Source organism: Raphanus sativus, chromosome 1 (assembly GCF_000801105.2).
Source record: "Raphanus sativus cultivar WK10039 chromosome 1, ASM80110v3, whole genome shotgun sequence".
Classification (NCBI taxonomy): Eukaryota; Viridiplantae; Streptophyta; class Magnoliopsida; order Brassicales; family Brassicaceae; genus Raphanus; species Raphanus sativus.
In genome coordinates, this window is record NC_079511.1 from 5,795,453 (window position 1) to 5,809,829 (window position 14,377).

The 14,377-nt window shown below is 36.0% G+C and overlaps 2 protein-coding genes and 1 long non-coding RNA gene across 3 annotated transcripts; 1 reads left to right on the forward strand and 2 right to left on the reverse strand.

Annotated features, from left to right (window-relative positions):
• Window positions 1-88: 88 nt before the first annotated feature.
• Window positions 89-3,055, reverse strand: LOC108846026 (uncharacterized). The gene is made up of 12 exons (XM_018619264.2): window positions 2,902-3,055; window positions 2,668-2,818; window positions 2,215-2,293; window positions 1,840-1,915; window positions 1,676-1,759; window positions 1,495-1,599; window positions 1,337-1,417; window positions 1,187-1,251; window positions 1,029-1,098; window positions 777-952; window positions 545-683; window positions 89-449 (listed from the first exon to the last, which is right to left on the reverse strand). Exons 1-12 carry the CDS (start codon window positions 2,956-2,958, stop codon window positions 303-305), a joined length of 1,230 nt encoding a protein of 409 aa, XP_018474766.2. The 5' UTR covers window positions 2,959-3,055; the 3' UTR covers window positions 89-302.
• Window positions 3,056-3,979: 924 nt separating this feature from the next.
• Window positions 3,980-7,769, reverse strand: LOC108813123 (flavin-containing monooxygenase FMO GS-OX-like 2). The gene is made up of 7 exons (XM_018585586.2): window positions 7,113-7,769; window positions 5,392-5,462; window positions 5,133-5,288; window positions 4,952-5,034; window positions 4,724-4,859; window positions 4,443-4,619; window positions 3,980-4,348 (listed from the first exon to the last, which is right to left on the reverse strand). Exons 1-7 carry the CDS (start codon window positions 7,663-7,665, stop codon window positions 4,133-4,135), a joined length of 1,392 nt encoding a protein of 463 aa, XP_018441088.1. The 5' UTR covers window positions 7,666-7,769; the 3' UTR covers window positions 3,980-4,132.
• LOC108813132 (uncharacterized) lies at window positions 7,687-9,640 on the forward strand. The gene is made up of 3 exons (XR_001943530.2): window positions 7,687-7,815; window positions 8,272-8,376; window positions 8,470-9,640. It is a non-coding gene; the product is annotated as an uncharacterized LOC108813132 (long non-coding RNA).
• The last annotated feature ends 4,737 nt before the right edge of the window (window positions 9,641-14,377 follow it).

Here is a 14,377-nt window from a genome sequence, read left to right on the forward strand (position 1 = left end):
AAAGACCGCATCTAGTGTAACCCGTAACTACATACACTTGTTCATCCAATTCGCTCTATATAGGAGGAAATATTAGGAAATATTATAATTTTCAGAACAAACAACATGATAATTGATTGATTTTACTTCAGCTTTATTGGTCTCTTTATCTTGTGGCTCAAGTTTCAGACCAGGAACCGTGATTAACAAGGCACAGGAAAACGAAATAACGCAAACAAAGAGGTTAAGTAGCATGGAGTCTAGCTCTCTCTCTCTCTCTTATTGATTTAAGATCCGTAGAGAAGAAGATCAAAGCTTCGTTTTTAGACATTTGGAGGTGGCCAAATCTTCCCAAAGAACTCTTCAACACGTTTCGCTTGGTTCGCATAACCTTCCACACCAGCTGATAAAAGCTCCACTGATGCAGGACCCATAGCTGAAGCCAAGCTCAGCTGGTCCCATTTGATCAGCTAAAAAACCAGAACCAAACCAAACCAAAAAAAGTATTAACACAAACGGTCTAGCTAAACCAAAAGTTTAGTCTCTCAGAAACAAGAACTAAAACCTCTTTGTTGGTGAAGTTGTAGTGCGTCGCGGTCTCAGGAGAAAGTTTCCGAACAAAAGAGTATTTCTCATCGTCAGGAATAGCTGGTGAGTCTTTGAGAGATTGCAGTACCTTCAAAGGTGCAATCACATAATCAACCCTGAGGATATAATAACAAACTAGAGTTAGAGAATGAAAACAAGATCTTGTTTTTTTTTTTTTTATATATAATTTTCAGTTTTGAGTTTTTTACCCGAGAAGACTGAACAAGTCTTGTTTGTTTCTGACAGCAGCAGCCATCAGCTTGGACTTGTAACCGTACTTGTGAATGTAGTTATACGATCTTCTGACCAAGGCCAAACCTGGATCTTCCCCGGATTTAACAGCAGTTTCAATCTCTGCATCTCCTGAATGATTACGCGCCCAATCCTAAAGAGTTCAAAAGATGTTAAAACTTTAGCATATATAAATGAAAGTTTACTTGAACAAAAATAGTGTTACCTACCCTGAGGCGACCGACGAAAATCTGAATGACAGAGGCACCGGCTTGAGCGGCTGCTGCAGCTTGAGCAAAGCTGATGTTTGAAAATGATGCAATGTTTTAAAAAAATGGTGTTTTGAGAAAGAATCATACGTATACGTTAGTTCAAAGGGTACCTCTACCTGTAAACGAAGGTCAAGTGGGTTTGAATTCCCTCGGATTCCAGCAGCTTTGCAGCTTCAATACCCTAATAATGAGAGAGCAAACGATAAGCAAGAAGATACCTTTAACTTTGTTTTAAGTGTTTTGCTGATGAAGGACGGGACACTTACTTGCCAGGTTGCAGGGATTTTGAACAGCAACCGGTCGTGAGGTACATCGATTTCATTGTATAGTCTCAACAGATCATGTACCTTAGAGAAATCCATAAACATCATCCACAGGTCAAGAGATTTAAAAGATATATACTCTCTCGTTTGTTAGAAACTACCTTACGGATGATGGCGTTAGTGTCATAAGCAAGACGTGCATCCACTTCAGTTGATACACGACCTGGAACGAGTTTGACAAGATCTCCACCTACGTTTACAATAGCCTGCATGCACTTTTTTCTCATCAGTAAATTGATAAAATGGAGAATAAACAGATAAGTTGTTCAGAAAAAAATCAACCTTATCGAAAAAGCAAGAGAGTTTGGACTCAGTGGTATCAAGCCCGGCACAGGTAGAGTCCGCCAAAGCCATGTCCACAGCATTCTAATCATATGATGTTAAAGAGAGTCAATCATCATATATATATATTGCTTTTTAAATATCAAAACGTTGAAAATGCGTACCCGGAAGATTGTGTCAGGGAGACCGCAGATGCCAAGGAGGAGAGCAGAGCTAACAGTAGCTGCAGTTGGCGGGAACCTGTCAGTTCAGTTATACACAAACAAAAGGAATCAATACTTTAAAACTATACCACAGAAAAGTTCTCCTATTGCCAAACCAAGGAAGGAACTTTTACAGTATCTAAAGCTTTAGAAAGAGTATTGGTCTGTGTCACAAATTCATGGAAACTTTTGTTACCTCAAACCTAATTTATTTCTTATACCCTAGATCCAAGACAAAAAAAAAACTTAGTACAACGTCAAGCTAAACTCTGACTCTGGTTTTATGATAACAACAATGACTAAAGTGTAAGAAGTAGAGAGATACGTGTTACTTACCTCTCAAAGTCATCGAAAACGACTGTATCAGGAACAATCTCGCTAAAAGCTGATACAGCATCTAGCTCATTGCTCTCCCCTAAAATACAAAAATTTCATCAAACAATTGTAATGAACATCCATAAAGTTCAGAAATTTAACAAACCAACGTATCAGCCAACAACAAAGTTATACATAGACCAAAGACACCATTCTTTTGTTTACTAACACTTTCACACATAACAATTTTATGTATCAAAAATAATAAGTTGAGAACAAAAGCAATTTTATGATAAAAATAGCAACTTTGTCAAAGTATAGTTGTTCTAACAGGTAGGTGATTCCAGACATTAGAATAAGCTCTAGATGGTAGCTTGACTATAAGAAAACCAAATAATCGAAGCTATATTTTCAAAAGAAATATCAATCAAATTGATGAGAGAGACACGATCATCTCAAAGGATATAACAATACCAGCTCCGAGAGATGGATAAGATGGAGAGGAAGAGGAGGAGGAGCTAGCCGAAGCATGAATTCGGGGAATCGATCGCCGGATAGTACTGAAGTTAACGGCGGGAGGAGAACCGAGGGAGAATCCGGATGCGACAGTCTTCCATCGTCCCTTCTGCGCAGATCAAGATCTGAGCCATGAGATACACATTCACAGATATATAAATTAACCAAACTGAGAGAGAGAGAGAGTGCTACTTGGATCGAAGCAGAGAGAGTTGCTGCAGAAGGCGGAGATTGCAGAGAGAGTGGCATGTTTTTTTTCTTTTCGGCTTCACTTCGATCTGAGTGGAACTAATCCAACCGTTGATATCTTTTTGGATTAAGGTAGGGCCCTCAGTTTTAAACATGACGTGGTGACATTGACTAAAACCAAACACTCCTGCTGTGACAGATGGTTTTTATCCTAACAACAATATTAACAATGGGCCAACGAACCAGCCCACTTCACTAAAATATAAGTATTGGGCCTGATATGTAGAGATCTTCAGCCCATTTCTTCTCTTCCTTAGAAAACACGTTGCTTTTCTTTTTTTTTTTTCCCTTTAGAATCAGATATGATCATTGCATAATCTCAAATTTCTGACCAAGAAGTATCAGTTAAGTTTCTTCTTTCTTTCCAAGCTTCTTTTAACATTTTCTTAAAGCAAATACAAGATATTTCTGGACAAAACCAGAATGTAACTGATCCGTGATCGGTCGTTTTTTAAAAATAAAATCAGATTACAATAAACTGAAAAGAAAAATCGATTTAATCTTTCTGGTTTATAAAACCATATGGATAAATTAGGCCTTAGTTAGTGTAACTGTATTCTGTAGCGTTTGTCTTGCGTCCTACGCAGGATAAAATATTATTATCTTTGATTTTGTTTTTTTGGATAAAATTATATTTTCTGTAGAAAGCTTTTATTTCTTAACAATACACCTTTTTATTTTGAGTTAATGTAAGTTTCAATTAAAAATGTCATCTAGGTTTGTTTTGCTAATATACAAGTAGGTTGCTAGATTAGTCTGAATTTTGGTAAATAGATTTATAAAAGTGAGTTGATCAAAAGAAGATTTTTAAAAGTGAAGTATAGCACTGAAACATATATAGCCATTGAATTGTAAAGGATGACAAACAAAGCCATTGAATTATTGGAACAAAATTAGATTTAGTGGGTCCATAACTATAATGGTAACTGACGTCATGAGTGATGAGTGAGCAATAATGCAATGACAAACTCGCTTTTTCCTCCTGGAAGCCAGACTTTCACAAATGCTCCCGTACTGTTACTTGTAGTCCCCCAATATACATTATTATTACATATAGTCCCCCAATATACATTATTATTACATATTGTCCCACATTCGCATTTTGGAAACATAGTAGCCAGCCACACTTACAAAACATACACACAACACAACTTCCAAAGCCATATTTTTAATTTTAGGTTTTCAGCAACGGTAAAAGTTCTGGATAGCTTGACATAAATTTAACAAAATCATCATATGCTTCTGCGATGAGGTGATCGTCGTCCCAATTATCCCTGTATGTAGCGGATTGTGCATAAATTCTCTTGAACCCAATGTAAAACATCTCTTCTCTCCATTTCTCTATCCGTGGATAGTCACATTGATCCGCAAGCCAGTTATCGTATTCAAACTGCGACAAGAGTTTCACCAAAGGAATGTTAAGTCACGAGCATTTTATCTTAGATAAGATTTTCAGAATGTAGTGGTCAGAAAGTTGTACGTACCTGGGAGTCATCAGGCATCAAATGCGTATAACGTTTGGGAATACCCGAGGCTTCGAGCTTATCGTAGAAAGCCTTGGTGTCTTCCATCATCTCATCTTGCGATGGGAGAGATACTCGACCAGATAAAACCGCTGCGACCCACTTGCTTTGAAGCTCAAACATCGGGAAGGGAGTGATCTAGAAACCAAGTTAAACCAAACAATATGAAAATATGCAAAAGCAACGAAGATATCCACACACAAAAACAAAGAAAAGAAGAGAAACATTATTAAGGTTATAACCTGCCATGGTAAGCCGATGAATGAAAGCCCGGGGGCAAGAGCCGGAGGGAATACATGTTTATACAACGGTCCAACGCGATTATCGTCGACCGTCACTTCACCTTTTGTGTCGAGAAACGGGAAGTAATACTTGTACCTGAACATTAAAAAAAAAATCAAAAGGGTCAATGAAAACGTCTTCCGATGTTTAAGCTCCCTTGGAGAAATGAGCCACAAACTGTATCTTACCCGGTACAATGCATAATGGTATCTGCGTAAACCGTTTTTCCATTTTGGAAAACCACTGAACCATCTTCACGGGCAGTTTCAATCTATTGTAGCGAGGAATCAGTTAATAGTCTTATATATATACGTACTAATTGGATAATGAAAACAATCAGCGTCATTCATTGGCCGGGTTAGTTAGTACCACTGGGTGAAGCCATAAATTGTCGTAACCAGGAAGCATCTCGTATGTCTCAGGTGAAGTCGACGATCTAGACGAGACGTGGACTTCCTTAGCGACTCTTGCTATATCTCTGCTTATATCAACGCCACTCGCTGAGCTTCCGATCACTATTACTATCTGCAAGGGAAACAAAAAGAAAACGATATAAGAGTTGAGCCAGGAGAAACATTGATTTGAGAGCACAAGACTGACTATAGCTATTAGATCCTTGTGCAGGTACCTGATCTTTGAATGGATCAGGAACACGGTAATTGTGGCTATGAATTTGCTTGCCTGGCCATGAATCTATGCCTGTAAACAAAAACAACAAAAGGAAAGCCTAAGTCTTGATTGTTTGAATATTTCATCCCTATAGAAAACTCTATTTGATATATTGCACAAATAAAAACTCTGCTTTTTGGTTACGGACAAATTTACAAGCAGTATTCTCACTGAGTCTAGTCGTATAAAATCAGACTATAACCAAAATAAAATTTGATAAGATCAGGAACAAGATTCTGAAGGTTAACTTAATATAATCAATGAAAATTGAGTAAGAAAACTAAACTGCTTATATTGACGTAAACATTTCTCTAGTAAGAATTAAATTTTGTACATTACTTTTCAAACATAATTCTCTTTAATTACTCACAGTTTATTTATTTATTTTGTAACAAATACATAATTCGAAAAAGTATTTTTAAAAAGAAATTATGAACAAATCAAAAACCAATAAACTAAAATATATTAAATGTCAAGTTAGTATTTTAACTTTAACCAAAAAGTTGGGAAATGAAAATAAAAACTCATTTGATCAATACCATTAAAACATGATCATTCCTGAATTATACCCTTAATGAATATTTTAAATTTTTCAAAAATGTCTTTAATGATATGAACAAACTAAAAAATTCATTAATGGCATTATGGTCTTTCGATTTTGTGGGTCTGTTTCAACATTTAGATGGGTTTGCTAACTAATTAAATGGGTTATGTTTTTATATAATCAAATTCAAATTCCATAAACTTTTTAATATCAATACCACAAATTAAAGTCTGTAATAATTTTAATAAGTTGATATTAGAGATTGAAATTCTACATGAGGATGAGACTTAATCAAAAATATTATTGGCCAGTTTATATGTTTAGCAATATTTTATATAAATTATAAATCTTTAAAATTATATAATAGCCCAAGTAAGTATTTCGGATAAAACCAATGTTTTGAAAACCGATCCGGACACTGAACCGGACGATTTACCGGGTTACTGAGTCATTGAGTCGACCGCAGGTAAACCGCGGATGAACCGCAGATTAATAAATAAATTAGTTTTATTATATAATAATATATTAGCTAATAAAATAAAAAATAAAAATATATAAAACTAAAGTTACTACTTTCTAAATATCTTTAAAACATAAAATAATAATTTGGATATGTATATATTTTATGTTTAATAAATATTTAGAATACTTAACTTAACTTTTTATATTTTTATTTTTATTTGATATACAACTAAAAAAAATTATCTACTGGTTCAACCAGTACCGGGTTTTAGGTTTTAGTTGGTTTGAGTGGGTTTTTGCGGGTTTTTAAATTTTGGGTTTTTTACAAAACCCAACCTGAATTTTTTTTCGGTCACCAGGTTTTCTGGTTCAACTGCGGGTCCGGGTCGGATTTTAAAACACTGGATAAAACCATTATTTAATTTATTTACAAACATAAAATAGTTGTGACGCATTTTAAATTTCGTCATATTGTACACACTGTAACAAAACCGCATAATTAAGACTTGATCATGTCATAGTTTATATAATTAAAATAAAGAATTATCAATTTTTATATTGAAAAACAACAAAAAAAATACCCGCTTTCTTAAAGGCGGGTCAGAATCTAGTTTACTATTAAAAGGGACGATGTAATAATAACCTATCAGGACACGAGTTGTTTGTTTTTTTACCAGCGATATGTGCATGACGTGGCTCTGTATAGTGTCCGTTACAAACCACGACGGCGTCGTATATCTCTTCGGCAACACCATCGGAGCTTCTAGACTTAACCCTCCACTTCCCGCTATTCTCCTCGTCCGCCGCCTGTTCCGCCCTAACAACCTCCGTCTCGAACCTTATCATCTCCTCTATATCAAATTCCTTAGCAAAGTCTCGCAGGTAAGCAAGAACCTCACTGTGACTCGGATGTCTTCTCGGGTCCCTTGACCCGTCGTGTGGTCGGGTCGCAAAAGGGAAGTCGGTGAAACCCATGCACTCTCGGGGGATGTTGGTGCGTAGGGATTTGTAGAGGCTCGAGTGGACTACCGGTCGGGTTGGGTCGAGGCTTAGCGGGTCAGGCTCCACTTGAGATGTGTAAGCCCAAACGCCTCCGATCTTGCTCCCTCGCTCTAACACGACCACTGAGTGGCCTTCACGACGTAGCTCACGAGCAGCCACGAGCCCGGCGGCTCCAGCTCCAATTACCGCCACGTGGCGAGAGGTGGTTGGACTACTCTGTGCCATGTTTAGGCTGTAGTGAAGTATTGCGATCTAATAAAAGAGGAAGAGGTTGTAATAGTAACGAAGGAGAGATCAAGAGAAAGGTGATGGTGTGTTTCAAGTATAACGATGAGTAATTTATAAACGAGGGATATGTACCTTAAGTGATGACGGGTCAGTTCATTGTAGACAATTCTTACATAATCTCTTGTAGAATATTAAATTCAGTTTATCTTTTAGCAAAAAAAAAAAATATCTAATTCAATTAAGTAGGTAGCATTGCTTCAACCATGCATGTCTATAAGAGACTATACCGTTTTTGTGAATTTTTATATCACTAGCTAAACTGGATTGGATTACGAATTATAACTGCTTTAGTTTCAAATAGTTAAAACATAGGTTATCATTCATCAAATTTTATTTCATTGTTTATTCTCTCTGCTTCTATATCTCGTGTGGTATAGATGACATGACATTGTTTTCATTTTGAATTGGTGTTTGAAAATAACATAATTGTGTTTCAGATACAATTGGATATAGATTATTATACTCTCCTTTTATCATAATTAATTTATTTGAAGGCAGACTATTGTAAAATGATGATTATAACTTTTATCTATTCATCTACAGATGGCTGATATTGTGAACCAGCGCACATAATCATGATAGGCGATCCAACATGCAGTAACTAAGAATTAATACTTCAAGAAGAAAAACATGCAATTACATCTTATGGTATTTCCACAATGCTTAAATTTTATAATTAAAGAAGTTATAATTATCTTTAAAGATTCAACGTAAATAACTTTTTGGCTACTTCTTTTGAAGTGCGTGCAGACTAATGTATCCAACACCTAACAGTGTCCAGGATCATGTTTACTATTCAACATAGCATTTCAAAAAGGTAACCTTTTCTATTAATAATGAAGTATGTCTTTATAATAAATTACATGCTATTGTAATGGTTATGTGGATAACTATTCATTATAAACATCCATGCCACTATGCACATCTTCAGGGCTGGCCCGGATAAGCCTAACGAAACATTCGCTTTAGACCCCTAAAATTTTTGAAAATTTTTATATCGATATAAATTTTCAAATTTATAAAATAAAATAAAAAAATTCCCAAATTATTGAATTTTCTCTTTATTCGTTTATGGTTTCCAAAATCTTAAAGCCGGCTCTACAAATCATATTAGAAACTTGTATGAAATTGAATACTTTAACATGTAGGTTTACATTTTAGTGATTATATAGTGGGTGGGGTTAGGTTTATAAATTTTTATAAATAATTCTTAAATATTTATAAATGATAAGAAGAATTCAGAAAAAACATTTATAATTAATTACGAGAATTACTTTTATCTTGATTTCAAAGTATGTTTTAAAATAATAATTTTTTAAAAATAAATTCGAAAAATAATATCAAATTTGAGCTAAAATTATAAGAAATTATAATTCCCCCATATTAACCAATATCACTGCTTGCAGTTTGGTTGGGTGATGGGACGTACTCTTTTTATTCACAATATTTTTCAGGCTAATGTACCCGATCAATTTTAATTGTCTTTTGGAAACTATAGTTCTTTTTTTGACTGAATGGAAACTATAGTTCTTTATTCTCTCGTAACATATTTCCTATGAAAGTATGATTACAAATTAAGAAAATCCAGGTTCTTATTTTCTTAGTCAGAAGTTTGAAATTTTTTCAAAATTCTCATGATCATTTGAAAGTCCTATTAGATATTAGTAATAATACCCGATAAGATATAAATAACATGAATGCAGAAAAAATATATTACTTGCTTTTATAGCTCTATATGGTATCAACATCTGTGCAATATCAACGTCTATGATTTCTTAAATTCTATGAGGGGTGTATATACACTAATAGAAGGAATAACTAGAGGTTTTATGCAGTATCAACGTCTATGATTTATTAAATTCTTTGGAGATGTATTCGACTAAAAATTTGAGGTGATTTATATTAATACAAAAACTCAACTATTATTCAAATATCGATTTAAAAAATCACTTTAAAATTTAGTGTTATTCAATTTGTTATTTTATAAAATACTCTAAAATCTAATGTTATTGAATAAAATTTAAATTGAAGATTTTATAATGTTTTCATTGTTTTTAGAGTGTTTGAAAATGGTTTCTTGATTATAAAAATTAAAATCAAAATCTCATAATTTTAGATGATATTTTAGAATTGTTTAAATAAAAGTTACACAAAATTCTAACATTTCGAAATTCACTAAAAAATCAAATCACTTTAAATTTTATATTTAATATACCCCTACATGATTCTAACATCATTCTCGAATACATCCATCTAATCTCCCCCTTTCAAGCAAGAGATCGACTTATTTCCTCGTGAAAATGGAGAACCAGCTTCTTCTTACATTATCTACAAATTCAATTAGGTTACAAACCCTTTTTCGTTGATCAAAAAAGAAAAACCCTTTTTCTTTTCTCGCATATAATATTATTTTAAAATTAGTAAAGCTACAAAGAGCCGGCAAATATGAATCGTCTACGTTATTGTTCTTTAAGATGATAGACGCCAAGAATGAAAAAAAAATCCATCAAGTTGCAGACAAATCAATTACCAAAGTAGTTTGAAAAAATAATGGAAGCGACATCTCTCTTTTATCTTCCTGTATGGACACTTTCGTCTTTTTGGACCTTTTTTTTTGTGCAACTCGTCTTTTTGGACAAAACACTGAAACCCACTACCGCTGATCACATCAAACTTTCTTCAAGTTTCCAAAGTTTGATCGACCCCTCTTTTTTTTTTTTCCATCTAAAAATTTAATTAAAGGGCCAAGCCCAAGAACACAGTTTGATACAACAAAAGAAAAATAAACCCAACCAGATGGGCTCGATACAAAACCAACATTAAATGGGCCTCTAGCCCAAGAAGAAGTAGAAACCCTAACAGATGCGTACTGCGCCGACAATTCCGGATCCCACCAGACCACGCGGCCACGCTGACTCTGCACCTGTACCAGATCTCACCGGACATCAACCACCTCGCAACCTCACAAACAAACAACCACCGGATGACTCTTACTGATTTTGAAACCTCAACTTACATCGCCGGAGAGAATCATCGAGCCTCGCCCGAGAACTCATCCCGAGTCATCGCGGTCCACATCTTCGTCACTACCGCTTCATTCACCGGATCCTTCACCGGAGAGCATCATCGACACCTCGAGATCTCATCTAGAATCGAAGCTTCAAGCCGTCACCGAGACACCACACAAGAGCCAAACCCTAAACACCAAAGAACGAAACCGGAGTAAAACAGAGCCTCCGCCTTAATCACTACCTAGAACCGACCGTTCACCTCTGTAGAAGAGGAGCCACGGCGGCGAACAAAGCCGACCGCCCATCTAGAAGGAGATGCAGCGGCGGAGACAAAAAGAACAACACAAAATCGAAAAGCAAGCGTTTAAATAGCAGGACATGGTAAGGCCGGACCGACGGTGGCTGACGGAGCCCACTCCGTCGGCCGGAAAGTTTAAAGATGAACTTTCTCTCTCTTCGCTTCTCTCTCTTCGCTTCTCTCTCTTATAACTTTTTTGGTTTGATCGACCCCTCAGGTTATAGTTTTAATAGATTATTGAATTACTGTACTTTTTGTTTTGCTAAAATGGATTGTTGTAACTAAAATGAATTATTGTACATGTACACTAAATTGTCACAATATTCATAACTTCCGAACCAATCCCTAAGCAAAAATATTTTCGTGACATTCTGGAATCTGGACTCATCTAGCCAATAGCCACTACTAAAAACAGTGTCGACAAAAAAAATATTGGTAATACATATACCATAAGCAGTACATTTTAATTTCAAGCAGTTATTTGTATATTCGACAAATACTTTTCTTACAAGCATTTTTTGTATATTCGATAAAGTAAAGTTTATTGTTTGATCCCCATGGTCTTTTGTTTTGCATAGGCCTGGGCATTTTACCCGGACCCGAAGATCCGACCCGAAACCGACCCGAAAAAACCTGGTCCGGGTAGGAACCGACCCGATCAAATTACCCTATCGGGTCTTGTTGTAGAGGACCCGCGGGTCTTGGACCCGACCCGACCCAAACCCGAAACCCGGCAGGTATCCGAATTAATAATATAATTAAATAAAATGAATCAATGGGGAGTCGAAGACGGGTTATTTGTCTACATAGCAAAGGGGTCAGCCACTAAGAGACAACCAACTATTGTTCTATTTCGCATAGTTTAGTATATATACACATTTTAATATAATAAAAACATAAATTTTAAATAAAATGTCAAATATTTTCGGATATATTAATATTTTCAGATTTTTTTTTGTATTTTTAGGTATTTTTTAGGTTGAACCCGAACCGAACCCGACCCGAACCCGACCCAGAACCGAACCGATAAATTCTAGTTACCCGAATGGGTCCAACTATATAAGACCCGACCCGACCCGGACCCGGTACAACCCGAACCGATCCGGAACCGAAAATTTGAATTTACCCTATCGGGTCCTAAACTCCTAGACCCGAAAGACCCGGACCCGAAAGGACTCGGCCTGAACCCGACCCGACGACCCGAATGCCCAGGCCTAGTTTTGCACATCGTACAACAATGTTGCTTTTACTCGTGTAATCGCTTAGATCATCAGTGAAAGACTTTAGTGCACACAAAAAAAGATTGGAGGGGTCCAAAATATTTTTCTGCAAGAGAGTGTGGACTTTAGAGGTACAACAAGTGCGTTTGTAAGACATCTTCGCACTATTATCTATTTTATTAAAACAACAGCACTATATATTGATATATGTTTGGTTCAATTATTTTAGTAGAATAAATTAAAAAATATCTTACTAATCATTATATTTCATAAAGAAAAACATAAATATAATTAAAAATACAAATATAAAAATTAAATTTCTAAAATAATATAAAACAAAAATATACCCGAGATCAAAATCTAGCATTTCTTAGATAAACCTACCTCCGTGACTAAATCTACTGCAATTTGAAGAAAGTTTTTAGTTTGGTGGTTTTTAGAATTGGAAGGCCAACAATACAACGAGATACAATTTTAGTTTGGTGTTTATTGGGCCTATGGTTGTAATAACGGGCTTGAGCATGATAAGTCCCATGGCTCCCCTCCTCACCACCACGAACTTGATGTTCAGAGAACAAGTTCAACAGAATTAGACAGAGCTTTGATTCCGCTATGGACTTCAAAGCCACGGCTCTAAACGAGGGTGCAGAAGCTAAACTTGCATTACAAGTAAACTCTGCTAAGGCTAACGAGCTTTCCAAGGAGATTTTTGATATGAAAGATGCCATTCATCAGCTCAAAGCTTGCAGCCACTCAGAATCTGCAAGAGTACGCAAATATTGTGAAGGAGAAAAGATGATTTAGGAGAATGTTACTAGGCAGCCGTTGAAGAGGCAGAGAAGAAACTACTAGTGTGGAGCCAAGAATATCAGCCTGAGCACTCAAGGAAGGGAGCTTGAAACATGAGCAAATGAATCTAGAAGTATATGATAGCTGCAGAAGAAAACAAGAGATTAAAGCTTGTTATAAAAGAAGTAGAAGAGGCTAAAGCCGCTGAAGAGAAAGTCCGCGAGGTGATGAAGATGATATCTCAGTAGCAAGATGCAAGAAACATGATGAATCATCCGGTTCGAAGATAAATATCACAGAGAGTGCAATAGAAAAGAAGTTGGCAGATATAGCAACAGAGCTTGAAGAGACCAATGCAAGAAAAAAGCGAAGCAAATAATAAGTTAGGAACGAGCATGAAAGCGATAGAGGAAATGAAGCATGCAATCGGGCGAGTGGTGGAAAGTGGGTTGATGAGATGACCTCAAAAAGAAAATGGACAACATGCTTAGGGCTTTGATTCGTTTGTTGTATGAAACAACCTTGTTCTGTTCCAATATTAAAACATAAAAAGACAATGAATATGGTTAATTAAGAGTGAACGTAAAAAAAAAACAACAACACATGTACATGTCAATCATTTTGTTAAAGAAGGAACCATTTATCATTTTCCAGATTTCAATAACTGAGAAGGAAGAACACACATATAATATCGTCCCACCACTTATCACTGTCTGATTGTGTAGCAAGTGCAAGTCTTACATAACTGCCTTTGTACTTCGTTAAAAAGTGTGGTGCACCAATTAGATCGGCTATACAATTGAGGTAAGCAACCTGACACGCACCAAGCTGATGGGGTGCATCTCTTGGGAAGCACGTTTTTGCATACAAGGTGGTATCCTCTTGCAAGTACCGAGACGGTAATGTCTCATTTTCTTTTTTTCTTCCAATAGTTTTCTTCATCCTATCCCGTACGGCGAACGCTTGAGACGATAGAACCGAGAAAGGACCCATCCAAAATCCTTAAGAGCAACATTATCGCTCGTATGTTAGAGCGTCCTTAGGTTTAAAGTCGCAAAAAGAAAATCAAAATGAGTCGATATAGTTTGGGACGTCCTTAGTTAAGGAACAAAATTAGACGTCCTTACGAGACACGTGTTGTCTTTTCATCATCTCTTTCTCTCTCTTGAAATCTAGACGACTCCATCTTCTTCTCTTCTCCTCGACGATGAATGGAATCCGTTTCTCTGGTTTTGTTTCCTCTGTTGTAGTCTCCTATTTATGATCTCAATCATCTGTTGTAACCTTGGTATCATGGGATTGCAGAGGCGAATTTGATCTCTCTCATTCGC